General features: G+C 42.8%; 1 protein-coding gene across 2 annotated transcripts in view; it reads right to left on the bottom strand.

The window, feature by feature from the left end:
- cep89 (centrosomal protein 89) overlaps positions 1-16,848 on the bottom strand; it is an 84,156-nt gene that overhangs the window by 42,380 nt on the left and 24,928 nt on the right. For both annotated transcript variants that reach the window (XM_061221945.1, XM_061221946.1), the window contains exons 17-18: positions 15,907-16,048; positions 11,595-11,684 (exon numbers count right to left, since the gene is read on the bottom strand). In XM_061221945.1, coding sequence (XP_061077929.1) covers positions 11,595-11,684; positions 15,907-16,048 — 232 coding nt within the window. The remainder of the gene's footprint in view (positions 1-11,594; positions 11,685-15,906; positions 16,049-16,848) is intronic.

The raw sequence follows: 16,848 nt of genomic DNA, 5'->3' as shown, positions 1-16,848 counted from the left end.
TGTATTAAATTCTGCCAGACAGGATACCCATCAGAACAGTGACGTGTGTGACATATAATATGCACATTTCTTCTGGTGTATTCCAACATATTTCACTTAAAGTCCTTAAATACATTCTATGATAGCAGAAATACAGACGTGTTGATATCCCTGTGAGCCGCGCGTTCACTCCCTGTGGTTTTAAACGAGCGCAATCCAACAATCTTCGGCTTTAAACTCATGCATTCTTAATAAGCATAAGCTTTGCTTTTTTGCATACCTTACTTTTTATTTAATATCGTACGTTTTGTTCTTGGAGAAAAATGAAAGTCAAATATACGTGACACCAATATTTGATCAGAGATTAGGAGGAAGACAAACTACTTTGATAAAATTGACTTAAACATTGAAAATGTAAATGGTATTTATATACACAATAAAATATTTAAAACCATTTTCAGGCAGTATAAATTTTAATAACATATAAATAATGTAGCAGCAATCTTCCTTTTCCTCATTACTACTTTTTGCTTTTGACTTTTTTTTACTTTCCACATTATTCCTGACCATTTATTTTCACATCGTTTTTTTACAAAGAGCAGAAAATAGACGCTGGGAAAAACACTGCCATCTGAATGAAGATTCTGAATGAGGTCTCCGTGCGGCAGATCAGGCCCCGCCACTCGAAGCTTATTTGAAATCTTAATTAATCTGGCAAGTTCTTGTCTGACATAAAGGCTTTGGCACAGCAAGCCTTTGTTAAATTGAGGAGGACATCTTGTTCATTCATTCAATTGCATTGGGCAGCTTGTGTCTCCGGAGAAGACAATGCGATTTCACGGGGAACAATAAAGACAACAGAGAGGCTGTCCGCAGGCCATGGTGCCTCCAGAGAAGGGCCAACGATACTGTTCACCGTGTCGCTCGTCATTAGATTCCCCATCCTACCCTTTCAATCAATTTCCATCAGGGCCCAAGAAAACAAGGCTCCTGTATTTAAGACCAAGACATACGCGAGACAAAAGCAAGGCATGCTGTTTCAGTGATTTAAAAACATATTTGACACGTCAACACGCTGAAAGGGTTTCTACAAGGTATTTGAAGGCGTTATTACTGAGATTTTAAAATTAGTTTTTTCCATTTTATAAGAGCACTCGTCCCCTGTGCAGACCGGGCCTCCCCTCCTGGGGCACCTCATCACTCTTGGGCACATTTTTGGGAGCAGGCAGGGAGTAACAGTGCCCCACTGAAAAGGCTAAATCTGCCATATTTATCTGCCATTTTATCATATCTGTCAGAAATGTAAAGCCTGGAAGGATTTCATTAGCATAGTGCTGAAATTTCTATCAGCGATGTTAAAATATTTTGTAAGAAATAACAGATAAAGTGCAGATTGAAAGCCCCTAAACAATGAATGTCTGATCCCAGTTGCAGCGCAATGAAAAAATATTTCCATGGCAATTCAGAATCTAATCAACCATGGTGAAATATCATTTAAATCCTAATATCCCCCCCCAATTCTTCAAAAACATTTCCCTCTCCCAAACCATGCACAAAGCACTTTATTTATTCATTTTACCAAGGTTATTCAACTTAAATAATCATTCAAAGTCTACTCTACACACACATTCTTGGAACCATATATTTTATTTATGGTGCTGTAATACATTGTCCATCGATAGAATATCCATGATGCGGTTTCCACAAGTTCAAGTTTCTGTATAAAAAATGTTCAGGGCAAAATCAGGGTAACAGCAGCAACACTAATTAAAATTTCCCCTGCATCCTCGCAGATCCCGACCCATTAACACATGATGAACGGAGACGCTTGGCTAATCGTTTCTCTCGTTCTGATGAAGTATTACAGAATTAGACGGTGGAGAAACACATTTTCCAGTGTACTGGTCTGTTGCCATGGATATGCTTGCATCCTGATGGCACCTCCGGTAGAAATGACCTTGCTGTCAGCAGAGATTTGAGGATTTTTGTGCAATACTGAAGACAATCACATACCTCATAAATGCAGCATAGCAATGGCAAATGCATCAAGGGCAATGCTGAGCACACCTGACAACTGACAAAGCTGGCAAGCCCAACGTATTATTAACAGACAGGAATAAATGCAAGGTTTTCCATATACTGTTGACAACGGTTCTTGACAATGTCAGGCAGAAATACCACAAGGTTAAAAAGGTCTGACATCTGATGTGAATAAAATCCTGAAGCACATACAGTAGTCTCAATAGGACTAGCAGGAATAAAACATTTTTGCTTTCACAGAATAGTTTCAATGTAATTGTTATTTTTGAAATATCAAATCAAAACCTACTTTCTCTTGCTAGAATTTAGAGAATATACTTATTTACTTTGAAATGTATCACTATTCTTATTATTCGGAATTACCGAATTGTGTGTTAACGTTCATTACTGCAACCGCCCTTTTCTATTTGAGGGAGCAAAAACAAGCTTTCTCCTCTACAATGTGTGCTGTCCAAGCTGCCATATCTGATCCATCTGAGAAACATTTAAATGCCAGAGACCATTGACTTCAAACAGGTCCTTCTGAGTCTGCTGAAATGGTTGATCCTGTGCAGTGTTTAGCAAACTAGCAACAGAGCCGCATAGCTAAAGGCTTAGACCCTGGTGCTGACAGCCTCAGGCTGGAGAGGACCAGAGCAGGGGGAGACAGAGGACCAGAGCGGGGAGACAGAGGACCAGAGCGGGGGGAGACAGAGGACCAGAGCGGGGAGACAGAGGACCAGAGCGGGGGGAGACAGAGGACCAGAGCGGGGGGAGACAGAGGACCAGAGCGGGGAGACAAAGGACCAGAGCGGGGAGACAGAGGACCAGAGCGGGGAGACAGAGGACCAGAGCGGGGAGACAGAGGACCAGAGGGGGGAGACAGAGGACCAGAGGGGGGACGCTGCAGAGGACCAGAGGGGGGAGACAGAGGACCAGAGGGGGGAGGCGACAGAGGACCAGAGGGGGGAGGCGACAGAGGACCAGAGGGGGGAGGCTGCAGAGGACCAGAGGGCGGCGGCAAAGGACCAGACAGGGGAAAGGGGTTCGGGATCAGGGGATCCGCTCCAGCAGGCTGCTGACCAGCCGCCCAGCACAGCTGGGCTGAAGGACATCTACCAGCAGCCCGCTGAAACCATGAGCGCCGCGTAACGAGAATATTATCTTTTAAGCGCTTTTTTAATGAGAAATGCTCTGGGTGTCCTTCTGGGAACGACGGCTGATAGTGTGTCATTCAGACTGAGCAGTGATGGCCTGGGTGCAAGCCAGAGCCACTCCACTCTCAGAAGCACATTAAAAAAGGCCCAGGCATGGTGTTCAGTGAATCGCATGGACAACTATACAGTGAGTGGAGAATTTGCCAGTACAATAAACCCATGTAGAAGTGACTCACCTCAATTGTACGATAATCAGCTACAACCAATGGAGCAAATAAAGTTCCCAGCTATCTTCAAAGCAGTGACAAATGATGAATGCATTTTTCTCCCGGTTTGGAATGCCCAACCACAAACATGAGCACGTACTGCCAGATCCTCGGCTATGGATTCAGGAGAGGTCAGACAAACGAGCGTCCTCTGGATACCGCAATGCCAGAAGCCACTTCTCACCACACACACAGCCCCCAAAGCAGCGCACATTAAATTATCTGCCGTTAGCAATATCTTGGGTAGACCCCCATTCATAAAACCCATGATAATAATTAATATTACACATTTCACTTTCACTTTCCTTGACAATCGCCACAATGTATTGAATGTAGATTGAAATATCTATAATATCCTAATGCTCTACTCTGCTCTACTCAGCCACGCATAATAACCCTTGTAACATTCTATTGGTTCCGTTTTCATTGAGAACTCTTATCGCATGTTTAGGTACGTGCATCACAGTGCCACAACACGCTTTCATTTTCATCTTCGAGCTTGATTTATATGTTTTTATTCACTTTGAGAGGTTTAGCCTAAACATTTGGACCCACAGATATCTGAACACTCCAAAAATGATACACATAAATAAATGTGCACATAATACACCAAAAGAACTCAGCTGCACCACAGACAATATTATAAGCTGGACAAACAATGCTGCCAGACACAACTATACTTGCTTAGTCAGCAAGGCCACAAGTGTAGATATGTTTCCTGTACGTCCTAACCCTGGCGAATGCTTAATAAACCTGCCACAGTTATGAATGGCACAAAAATGTTAGTGTTCAAAACGGATACACATAGCATTAGCTATCCTATCGCATGGAAATCTGAGCTGGTTTTTAATCAATACGTTGAAATTATTTTAGCATTCATTCAGGCAAATCTGTTCGGGAGTTCTAATATTGCCTCTCAATTCAAAATTCATAAGCCGCTTCAATCATTCATTAATGCATCACGCTCAACCATCACTCGAGGAAAACAGTGCATGTGACAAGCGCCATCGTCCCCTGAACATCAGGGGGTCTACAGGCAAGCTGGCTATAAATGTTCCTCAGAGAAGCTGAATTCCCCGTACGATGCCATGTGACATTAAGCACATTTCCGTGTACCAGGCCCAGCCAATCAGAGGAGCCAGGCAGCAGCCCTCAGGAGAGCTGTTCTGAGCACTGTACACGGTAGCTGCTTAAGCCTGTTGGTGCAACAAAAGCCACAACACTGAAACCATACGGATCCATAGCCGCTTCCAGGAAGCGTGAATTACGGTCACCCTCCTCCGCGCTATCGGACAAATACTGGCATACGGGACTGAGCCAGTTTCCTCAAATCTTAACATGGTTTCATGTGAAAACCAACGTAGTCATTTTAACAACTGTGAACTCAGGGTCAGACCACTGGCTCCAGGCAAGCTTTACTGTCATTACAGTAATTTCACACATACTGTGCTGTAAGCTAATGATAACACTTGGAATTGTTTACATTTTCAACATACTGAAGAAATAAATTCAGGCTTGAAACTGCATCCGTTCGGTTGATTACGGTCATTTAAAAGACAATAGTAGTTTGTAGATTCATCAGGGCTTTATTTGAAAATGGACTCACTGTAATAGAAGCCCATTGTTGCCGGGTAATGACAGGAAAAAAGAAAGGAATACTCCCGCCAAAGCAAACTATTTTGTTCTGCCAAAAGCGCTCTCCCTCAGCAAACCTGGTTTCACACTAAAGGAGTGAAGGGAGAATTAGAGATCTGCTATCTGTAATTAGTCGCAGGGAGACAGAGGAGGGGGCACGGGGTCCCAGAAGGGGTGTGGCACAGCTTCTGGCCAGGATCCTGCAGCAGTGACACACCAATTCAATATCTGCACGTGGGCCGATGGCTGTCAGTTTATAAAAGGCATTAATTTCCTAAAATGTGCCGTAATCTCTTTGCCAAAGAGAAATAAAGAGAAGGAAAAAAAAAACAAAAAAAACAAACCCATGCATTAATAATGTATTATTAAAAACAGGATTTTGAGCCGGGCAGCATATGACTCAGCCATCAGGCAAAGTCATCTGTGATTTACTGTAAGATTAATTGGTGTCCAAATAAAGCAGCTCCTGGAAGTGGCTGAGAAAGAACTTTGGCGGAAAAGGCTGGCAGTTCTCAGAATGAAAGAGCGTGAAATTCACATCAGAAGAACACAGTTTATCCCCTGCAACAATAAAAGACTGGAAACTAGCAACCACACAACAACTATCTGCTGCTGCCTTCATTTTGCCGCCGTACAAATATTTACATTTGTAAATTCACTTCGTTCGAATTAAACTTCACTTTACCTCAGTGTAAACTGTTTATGTTCATAAACAGGCCCACACAAGGGTCAGAAATGCGAAAGCTTCCAGGGGCTCCGTCACCAGATGCCTGCTTCATTCTTAATGCTGAAGAGAGCTGGCATTAGTTGGCTGGGTTACTGTAAAAATGATGGGCAAGTCTTACCCGGATATTTAAAATCTGAATGAAAAAACCCGAATCAAACCACCAAATGATAGAGTCAATATAACAGATCAAATGTACACATTTCCAAATGTTTTTCTAATTAGTCACAGTGTTGACCTAATTTTTGTTTATGAATGTGGCTTACCCTGTACAGGTTAAAAAAAGTAATTTTAACAAGCAATTTACAGGACTGAATGTGCTCCCTGAAATGCTGTCATATGAAAATAAGTTTGTTGACAACAGAAAAGGCCCGCAACCCTTCTAAATTACATCTTAATCACTTTGTTTATGACACCTTTAAATCTTTATGGTCATAAAATATTTTATGCAAGGTTTCACAAAAGAAATCACAGGAAGTTGGGAAATAACAACTGGAACATAAAGGTCACTGCGTTACAGCACATCCAGGTCTAACTAACCATTTTGTGTCTGCAACACCACAAGTATGTTTCATAGAAAATGGCATCTCCCATAAAAAAAGATCCAGCACTTTGCCCTGTATGTTAGGATATTACACTAGCAGTCAAATAAGCATTTTTCAAATAAGCCTTGGACTAACTGGAGACAAAACACAGGCAGAAAAGGTTACTGCCCTAAACCTCAGTAAAGGAGTCAATAACAGCCAAAGGAATAATTACCTGGTCAAACAGTCACCTGTTATCATGGTGACAGAGAGGGTTGTTCAGTGTTAATGCCTCCCACAATCCTTGGCCTCTGCGTATGAGAGACTCTGAGATGATCTCCACACTGGCTAATCACATCAGTCATAAAGTGATTATGCAGGATCCCATCTGACCTCTCGTTAACTCCAGTGACTGAAGATGGGAGTGGTGACTCACTGATCAGGGGACGTGGTCTTATCCAGCCGGGGAGGAAGGGGGAAGGATTCCTCTGGCACTCTTCTTTCCTCCTCAAAGGAACGGAATGAAGGGTTCTCTTTTTCTAAGCCTTCCCGGTAATCATATGCACAGGGAAGGCTTGAAATTGGCAAGGCCTGAGCCATTAGAATCGTCAAATTGTCATCAAAAAAAAGAAGTATATTTTCAAAGAAGTTGGGAGGCTCTCCACCCGAAATATTAAAATGCAATCATGTTCTCGTAGCCAGAGAAGACGTGTCCGCGTGTTGTGCATTCAGAACGTAGCAGACAGCTGAGGGAAAGGTCAACGGAACCTGATTGGAGCAGTTCAGCGGAAGAAAAAGCAATCACAATAAAACTGGCACTAAAACAAAGGCAGGGAGAGTAACACATGGGCTTTGGATCTGGGCATGGATAGGATGCTGATGATGCTTCTGCTGAGTGGTGTTGGGAAACATACATTCTTCTTTACATAATGGAAATGTTACGATGCTATGTATTCCATAGGATGCATGATGTTAGTATAGTAAGTTATCATAATAATAATCTTGTACAAATAAGAAAGGGTGTATATTTGAGAACTATTACAAATTAAACATGCTTTCCATTAAATCTTAATTTCACCCTTCAAACGCTATCATGGTTCAAATGTATATTTGTAAAATAGTCAATATAACAGATCAAATGTACACATTTCCAAATGTTTTTCTAATTAATCACAGTGTTGACCTAATTATATGCTATGTATTCCATAGGATGCATGATGTTAGTATAGTAAGTTATCATAATAATAATCTTGTACAAATAAGAAAGGGTGTATATTCGAGAACTATTACAAATTAAATATGCTTTCCATTAAATCTTAATGGTTCTTAATCTTAAACGCTATCATGGTTCAAATGTATATTTCTAATATAAGGCCTGAGAAATGGCAGCTGGGATTTTATCGGGGCACAGCATGCCCAACTGGATAAGAGCATCTTGGATAAGAGGATCTCTCTCGCTGTCTCTCTCTCTCTCACTCTCACTCTCACTCTCTCTCATCTGAGCTCAAGATAATAGGCTGCGATAATAACTCAGAATATCATTCAAGTGGTTTTCTTTTACAAGCGAGCCTTTGCCTTCAAAGATAATACTCAACGGCAGAGCTTTTGACAGACTCGCGTATTTCGTTTCCTCGCGTGACTGCTGAAAATCCACATATTCAAAGCACAGCCTTTTTGTTTGAGACGGAAACACACAAAGACATGCCGGCGTCTTTACAGTTACCTGGGTTACACTGCCTCAGCATGTGTGATTCTATGTAATGAATAAGATGACATTTGAGAAATGAACAGGGTGGGAGAGAGCTGTGTACCCCTTTCACACACACACAGCAATTATGACCTGTACATAGCAAGCTTTTACTGAATAACACTGCCAAAACGAAAACATGCATGCATTCACAACACATTCTGCTGACAGCTGATACGTCATGCTTGGATTAGACACACCAGAGAAAGAACAGTTACTCTATATACAGCTAAACTCTATTAGAAGATATATTATTTTCAGTTCACAGGACATATTTCATAAAATGCTTAAGAGCATTCATATAGGCAATGACCGTCCACTGCAGCACAGAAATAGATGCGTCATCCAGAACGGAGAGGAAGTGATGCGTACGGTACAGGGTAGAGATGGGTGTGAATAGGTGCGAACTGAAAGATGAGAAATGTAAATGAGGATCAAGAGAAGAAAGAATGAAACGGTCCAGGGAAGGAGTCTGTGGTCAGCCATTTCATTTCATTTCATTCATCTATTCAGCTCCGTCTCTATGTGTGGAAACCCAGAGCCGGGTCAGGAGAAAGCCATAAAACAGCACAAACCTGCCACAGACCAGTGAGTCACCGTGGGTGTCTCTCACACATTTCTAAAAGCAGTGTGTTAAGAAATGGGCCTCATCTCAGTGGAGGGAACGCACATTAAAATCAATCCATTTCATTCAGATCATAATAGAAAATACCACACAATTCAAAACCTCATTCGAGTTGATGGATGGAGGATTGTGATTACACTTATTGCACTTATTACAAACAATTATTTTCGAACATCATAAAAATAGAAACGGGGAGAGAGATCTGATCTGTACTGGGGTCTTCGTAGACTGCTGAGAAACGGTTGAAGCTTCACCATCACCAATGAAAACGGCCGAAATGCTCGTGCTGTTCGAGGGGCGTGATGATACGGCCATCAACACTAATCAGCAAAAATGACGGCAGTCACAGGAGGAACTGCTGCCCACACTTACCAATGGGATTTGGGAGCCAATATTCAATAAATAATATCTTATTTATTATTATTCTTTATTATTCAATTCAATATATCAATTTACGTTGTAGGTAAGTTCACAGATCACAGTGTATCGTATAGGATAAAAGCAATTTTCAAATACTGCAAGTAAACACTTGTCGTTCAGTCTTGTACAAAAACATAAATGTATCTTCTTATATACAGCATAACAAATCAAGATGCTAATATTACTAAATTTTGATTTGACTAAAAGCGTGAGAATGAATCCTACACGATGTGTAGGTTATGTTGCATTTAAGCCCTCAAAAATAATGTGACAGAGAGATGGAAAACTTATATTTGTTATACTATTTAAACTGAAAATGAATTCAATCTGACAGCAACCCGATTAATATTCAAGAGCTGGAGCTAACCTTTTCAATGACTGAAATGTTAAGATCATTATCTACACTCCACAGCAGGGGATTATCGCAGAATAGTACAGATGGTAGTTATTTTCTTAGCAGCATGGGACAGACTCCAGGGTAGGTAATACTTGAAATTTTTCATTTTAATGAGATACATAATGAGATCATTCATTGAGACATCCTCCATGCAGTGAATATTTTTGTAAAGTGCACTAAAATAAATCACATCACATGATACAAGCTCACACTGCTAATCATAATCCAGTTTGTTCGCAACACATTATTTCCCCCAATAGATATGGTAAAAACATATGACTACATTATGCTGCAAGCTATCCAAAGGTTCAGTTATCCAAACGGTAGTCCGTTCCCCAGAATCTATGAAGAAATCTCCCGGTTCAACATAGTTGATATTATAACAGAAAGCCAACACTGTTAGTTGGGAGTGAACAGTTTGTACAGAATTTCCCTGTGGTTCCTACTGGCACTGAAGGCGACTGGCTTCTCTTGGGACCTTCCATGTAATTAATTATACTTTAAATGGCTGATGCTAATCATCGTACATTGCTTGGTTACAGGTAAGGCAGATCCACCAAAGTGCTGTGTAGTAGGGGCAGTTTTTCCGCACAATATGAACATCTTGTGGGGCTCTCCGATTGGAAAATACAGAGAGCCTTGAATGCAATGGCACTTGCCAAGTTGCCCAATTTAACAGGCAGGCTAAGTGGGTGGAGCGATCCTGCCTTGGTCAGGGGCTTCTTGCTTCAATGCTCACAATTACAGGATAATGACTGAAAATGCAAGGATGGATGGAGCCCACTTGTACAAAAGCAAGATTTAAGTTTCTTCCTGTGATCTGGCAAGATATGAAGATATGAAGATGTATTGTACTTGTATATGAACTGAGAATTTTTATCCAAAGCTGGATAATGTGGGGTTAAGGGCCTTGCTCACAGCTGCACCGATCTTATTGATCAGGGCTTGAATCACCAACTTGTATCTCCTGTAGTTACTTTCTCCATTAACATTCCACGTGAATGTGTGCTTAATAGTATTGCTTTATGATTGTGGGCACTGTCAAAATTGTGTGAACATTTCTAATCACAACAGAGAACATATTTCAACATATTTCAACTACTCCAATTTAGCAAACTGTATATAGAACACAATTTTACAGCACACTGATTCTAGAAACAGCCTGTGTTGCTTTTCAAAAATCTACTGTTAAAAATAGCAATAGATCATTTTTAAGGTGTTCTCAGTTCCTCATACCTAGAGGGAGGCACAGTAGCAGAAGGCAATGCCTAGCAAACGATTAAAACAGCACACATTTGAGAAGGCTTAACGTGTCAATGCCTAGCATACGATTAAAACGGCAAAATGAGCAGCAAAATTGCCATGGTCACCTCTAAGAACTATAGATCAACAGGTGCCTGGAAAGATTCAAAATAGATCTCACTGATGACCATACAGAAGGAATCTGAAATGAAGGCGATAAGCACAGAAAGGGCCGTCTTTCTGAACCTCACATCTCATAAAAACCAGAAGAAGAATGTAGCCAGCTGCAGTGAGGCACTGATCCAAAACCCAAAGGATTTTTTTAACAGATCACCATTAGCAAGACAAAATGTAGCGTCAATTCCATCGAAGGCTCATACATCACCAGCCATATTGCACAATTCAATCAGACGGCACTCTCTCGGGACTGCAGCAGAGAAGCAACAGTTTCTTTTGATTCGCACAAACAGGCAATTTATCAACTGCCACAAGTCCACAAGATGTCACCTTTAATTGAAATGTACTATATGGTCATATAATTCAGGTACCCTCGGCCAGCTGATCAAATAAAAACGCAACCTCAAGGCTTCTTGGAAGAAACTTTCAGAACATTAAGGAAGAAAAAAAGAAAAGACCTTCAATCGACCTCTGCTGAAGAGTTTGACATTCTCTTTCATTTCATTACGTGGCGTTGTCAGACAGCTGCTTCCCTGTGTGTCAGCCCTGCCTAATTCTAATGCTTCCTCTGCCAGATAATCAGATGAGTCTGTTTGAGACGGGAGATGAGAGGAGCTCTATAAGGTTGCAGGTGACCCGGGGTGAGGCAGAAACACACACTCCCCCCCCGGGGCTGACTTACCTTCACCTTCTCCTGGAGCTTCCCGAGGCGCACCGTGCCCTGGATGATTTGGGTCAGCACCCCCTGCTTGTCCTGCTCCAGAGAGGAGGCCTGCGGGGCACAGGGCAGAGGAAGGGTTACAGACGTGGGAGCGCAGGGAAGGAGAAATCAAAAAGAGAGGGGATCAATATCGGGGATGAATACAGAGAGCATATGGGAACATATGACTACATATTGCTCTAGAGGTGCCCTTTCGAATATTATTTTCTGCAGAAAGGCCACAAATATTTGAGTGACATTTAAGAACAGGCTGACATTTAAATATGCAACAATCAGGGCAGCCAATTCCCCACATTTTGCTGCAATTAATTTGCAACATTAAAATAAGTACAGCCGAACGGTTTCACGGCTGTGTTGACTCTAAAACATTAATCCAAGAGAATGTAACACCAGGAATTAGAACTCGACTTAAATTTACAGCTATAACAATGTTGCACATTCAACATATGAAACCAATGTATGGCAGACTATCAGGACCACACATTTGAACTCCAGAAGACTTCGTTAGTTAGCCTAGGAGCAGCGGAGACATCCTGACCGCTACAATGCTATCAGTCCCCCCACATAGCAGAGAAGGCTTCTAAACTGGGACAGCTTTGCACACAGGAGACAGAAAGCCTGGCATCCACTGGAGGCCCCCAGTATCAGTCAGGTCCCATCATCGTGGAAGCACACCCTGACTGGCACACACAGACTGACCCACATTACTGCTCTGAGACATGTAATCACAGGGAAGACGTGAGAAAGGTGACTCACTGGAAGCTGGTCATAGCTCACTGAACACGCTCAGCTGAAAGCCACCGTTGGGAGCGCACTATTTTTAAATCACGGCCATCGCTTGCATGTGAACGCACACCGCGTTCTGCGCGTGAAGGTTAATAATGTATGAGGATGAATTGGTGCTCCTCGGCCGTCAGCGTTTAGCTGCATACGGGTTTCTCCCACAGCTCCCACAACGGACATGGAGCAGAATCACAAACCGAACCTCCAGTCCCTCTGAGTTATGGGTGTACTGAAGTCCGGTCAGTCACTGCCCGCCACCACATCAATCTCTGTAATCTAAACTTGTATCCTCTCACTGAACACTGTACATACTGATCCCATCAGCCTGAATTACATTACAGCTGAAGGACAATATAATGGAGACAAACTAAAAAAATTTTTTTAAAAAGGGTCCAAAGCAAAATTATATTTTTTAATTTATCTGAGTGGACAGATTATTGAGAACAAAATAGTGTAATATTTTACTACTATGTTATAGAAATTCAACTACATATCTTCCTCTCCCAAAAAAAACAAAAACATACCCTGTTGAACTACATGTGCTTTGAGAAAATGCCAACCTATTTAAAGGTGAAAACTTCAGTGAAGTCCGTTTAGATTTCATCAGAGCCTGATGCTCTAGGTCACAATGCACACATGCTTTGTGTACAAAAATCAGCTGTCACGGCTGAAGATGAGCCGCATCAAGAAGGGCATCTCATGTGAAAATCTCCCAGCAGACCTTTCACCCGAGATACCGCGAAGCTGCTGACAAGCCAAAATTTATGCTGAGATACAAGCAGCAAAATTTTCCCTGGGCCTTGTGTCTGGAACATACACAAACACACAACCGGCCTTGTGTCTGGGGGGGAAATTGATTAATATATGAAAAAGGAGGAAAACAAACAAACAAAATGGCCTGCATGAAATTCTGCAGCTACAGCTCTCAGCAGGCCTGGAGCCGCACTTAATCAGGAGCGTCTCATGTGTGAGAAGTATAGCCCTGACTCGCACAGCCCGGAAGGGCCTCCCTCACCCTCCCAAATTCTTAAAACACATACTGTAACATTAACTACTATTGTGGCCAACCTCACGGTTTTCTAGTCAGAAAGCTGGTCAAGAGTGCAAGTAAATGCTGCAAAAATGTTTCCATGGGTTATTTAGAAAATTACATTCTAATAGTAAAAAAACATATTTTGCTTGTGGCTCAGTTTGGCTTTAAACCAAACAAACACAACAAAAGCCACACCTGCAGTCCAAACTAAAAAGTGCCGGTTGAGAGAACACTGAATGCACACAGAATAGGCACAGATACATACAAAAATGTTTTTGGCAGACATACTGTATTAGGAGTTGCCTTCTACTGAAGGCCTGGAAAACTACTCAATGCAAGTTTATGAACTACACACAATGAGTCCGTCAAATGTGAGTGGAATGGGCCCTTAAGAACAATGTTGGAGGACAAGCACAGCAGACCTGTAAATACAAAGAAACAAACCCACAGATTTTCAGTCATTCTGGATTAAACGCGTTCAGATGCCTGCTATCAGTAGCATTAGCTAGGAGAGTACTATAGAAACGGTTCTGATATTCTTCCATTTTCATTTATTAATTTCATTCCACACACTAGACATACTAGACTACCACTTATCATGCAATCAGACAGAACGTCACCCCAGGTTTCAGTAAAGTGGGCTTTTCTAAGGTGCTGAGCTTCGTTTGGTCTGAAAGCAAGCCAGCTGTGCCAGATTACTCACCTGTAATGCATATTTTATGCTTCAAAATATCTGCTTGTTCTGTACCTGTTAAGCTGCTTTACACAATGTCTGATGGAGTAAGAAACTACAGCAGCTGAAGCTACTCAACTCCAGGTCCTGTGGATCTACAGGCACTTACTCCAAACCATGCAGTAAAGCAGGTTATTTCACTAAAGATCGGACTTCCTTTGTTGTGCTTGCATTTGCTTAGAATGCTTATGATGAGCAAAAATCTGACATGAAAATCAGACACACACCTCCTGTGAACTGTTCGTGATTCTGCAATTGCTGTATTGGACACGATCACAACATATGCAGTTCTTTGTCATTGTCATGTACTACGAATGAAAGTGTGCTTTGATTTGATGCATGTAATAGGTTTCTGGTTTACTTGCATTATCCTATTTAGTTAGTGGTTGGCTAATATACTGCGGGTTTCTGTCAGTTTGTTGTGGAAACGGCCATGACTCCGTGGAAACGGCCATGACTCACTGCACATAAATGCACTCGGCTTGTATAAAAGGCAGTTCAGTGGAAATCCAGCTGTTGACACACACCTTCCAGGACATACAAGAAACATTGCAAACAGGTCATAAAACCGGGACTAAATGTGACATTACATTGAAATAGACAAACTCAAAAATGATTTTACAGGAAAATTCTAGACAGCAGAAATATTACTCATATTGAACATCTACTGTACAACATACAACCAGAAGTCAGCTCCATCCACCGGGGAGCCCCCTCCCATCTGCCGCTGCCCCAGGTCTCAACAAGACCACGCGCAATCAATTCCAATTAGCCCCCATTTACTGTGGCTGGGTGAGACAGACCTAATATAAAATACCCGGAGGACACTGTCACAGCTGATTGGCCCAAAGGTTCTCTCACATCAGGAACACTTTCAGGCAAGGTGTGCCTATTATTTGCAGAGACACGGGGAAAAGGCAGTGTTTCTGGTTCACTGTGAAATAAGGAGGCAGACTTCGACTATGACAGACACGCTACAAGGGCTCATAAATATTGCACTGATGTCAATACAGTTAAGGAATCTTTCATGAAAACCCATTAGCTATCGCAACCCAGTGGTAGGGCACAGGATAGACAATGTCTCGATGTACCACATTGTACCTTTATGACCCGCACTTTCTGAATGAAATTTATTGTGACCTCTACCTTTGAGGCAGGCAGATAAAAATCAACCAGCTTATAAAAAAAATGTAATATCAAAAACCTCTAAAAGAGCGGAGAAGGTGTTAACGACACTTCTCGAGATGATAGAAAATATAATAGACACTCTTGTCCCAGAGGGTCACAGCTCAACAGGTATTCCGTTTCTCTGTAAGACAGCAGAAACAAGGAGGTGGCGTACAGTAATGATGATCACTGTGTGAATCAGGAGGCTCAGCGCTGGGCTGGAACAAAAGGCTCTCGACACGGCAGCCATTCCGGTGCAGGGACGCGACACGGCGTGCGGTGTGTCACCACCGCTGCCCTGTAATTCCTGGAAGCTTCCGGCGCGGTCGGACAAAGACGAGCCGCGTCAACGCACGTCACGCGAAAGCGAAAAGGCGCTTCGGAAGCGGCGTGATTTCCATTTTCGCCTAAGTGCACCGCGAGCCGGGGCAGGCGGTGAGTCACCGCGTGACAGGCCCGCGCCCCGCTGGGCGCTGACGTGCGATCGGATTCACCCGCTTTAATCAGCCGGAGCTGAGGCCCCACGGGGCGCCGTTCAGACGGCCAGCGTGCGTTACCATGTGTACGAGCCGGTCCCGCTCCTGCGTGGTCTTCTCCGCCAGGGCCACCATGCCGTTCAGGTACTGGTGGGCGACCAGCTCTTTGTCCAGAGCATCCTCCAGCTGCATCTTCAGCAGGCCCGCCTTCCTCTGAGCCTTCCTGAGGACGAGAAGAACGGGTCAGACCTTCACTCCTCGCCACAAAGCGTACCGCGTGCGCCCTGCTCTTTTTTATGCTTCCTCCCGGTTCTGATGGTTTGTCATCTGTCGAGAGCGAACGGCCGGGCGCCTTCAACTGTCCTTGCGGGTCAAGTGCCGTCCCTGCATTCCTGAGGGTGGATATATGGAGGAGTCTCAGGGCCGTATCTCATCTTTATCAGCGCATGACTCATGAACACATTTTAGTGTCACCGAGTGCGAACACCCACAGTTAGTGAGTTAGACATATATATTATTTATATCTATATATATATATATATATATATAAATAAAAGAGCAATAATTGTGGATGTGCAATTAAGGAATTAAATGTTCTAGGACGCGGTGGAACCTCTTTATAATTGCGTCAGTTTTTTTCAAAGTTCCGTATACGAAAGTGCCTGTGGGAGAAATCACTCCACTTTGAAACAGAGAATGCAGACTGAATGCAGAATGCAAAAACTGAGGCAAGTTCCACGACAGATCAAAAAGTGGCGCCTTTTCAATCTAATTTCGCATTTTAATGATAAAACGCATTGTGCAAAGTGCCGCGGTGGGGCACGGCTAAAGTAACGGACCTTGATGCAGGCATCAGTGCATCACAGCTGCACACCGGGGACCGGTTTGCGGCCCGGTCCTGCCAAAAGCGGAGTTTGGCCAGCTCCCGTGGGAGACGCATTATTGCCTCACAACTCCAAAGGGCGGGGGACAGACTCGGCAGGGGTTGTAGGATCGCTGCGTACAATAGAGCCCTGATTGCAC

This window comes from Conger conger, chromosome 15 (assembly GCF_963514075.1).
Source record: "Conger conger chromosome 15, fConCon1.1, whole genome shotgun sequence".
In the NCBI taxonomy this organism is placed as follows: Eukaryota; Metazoa; Chordata; class Actinopteri; order Anguilliformes; family Congridae; genus Conger; species Conger conger.
Note: the sequence above shows the minus strand (reverse complement) of the source record. Positions and strands in the feature narration are given on the sequence as shown.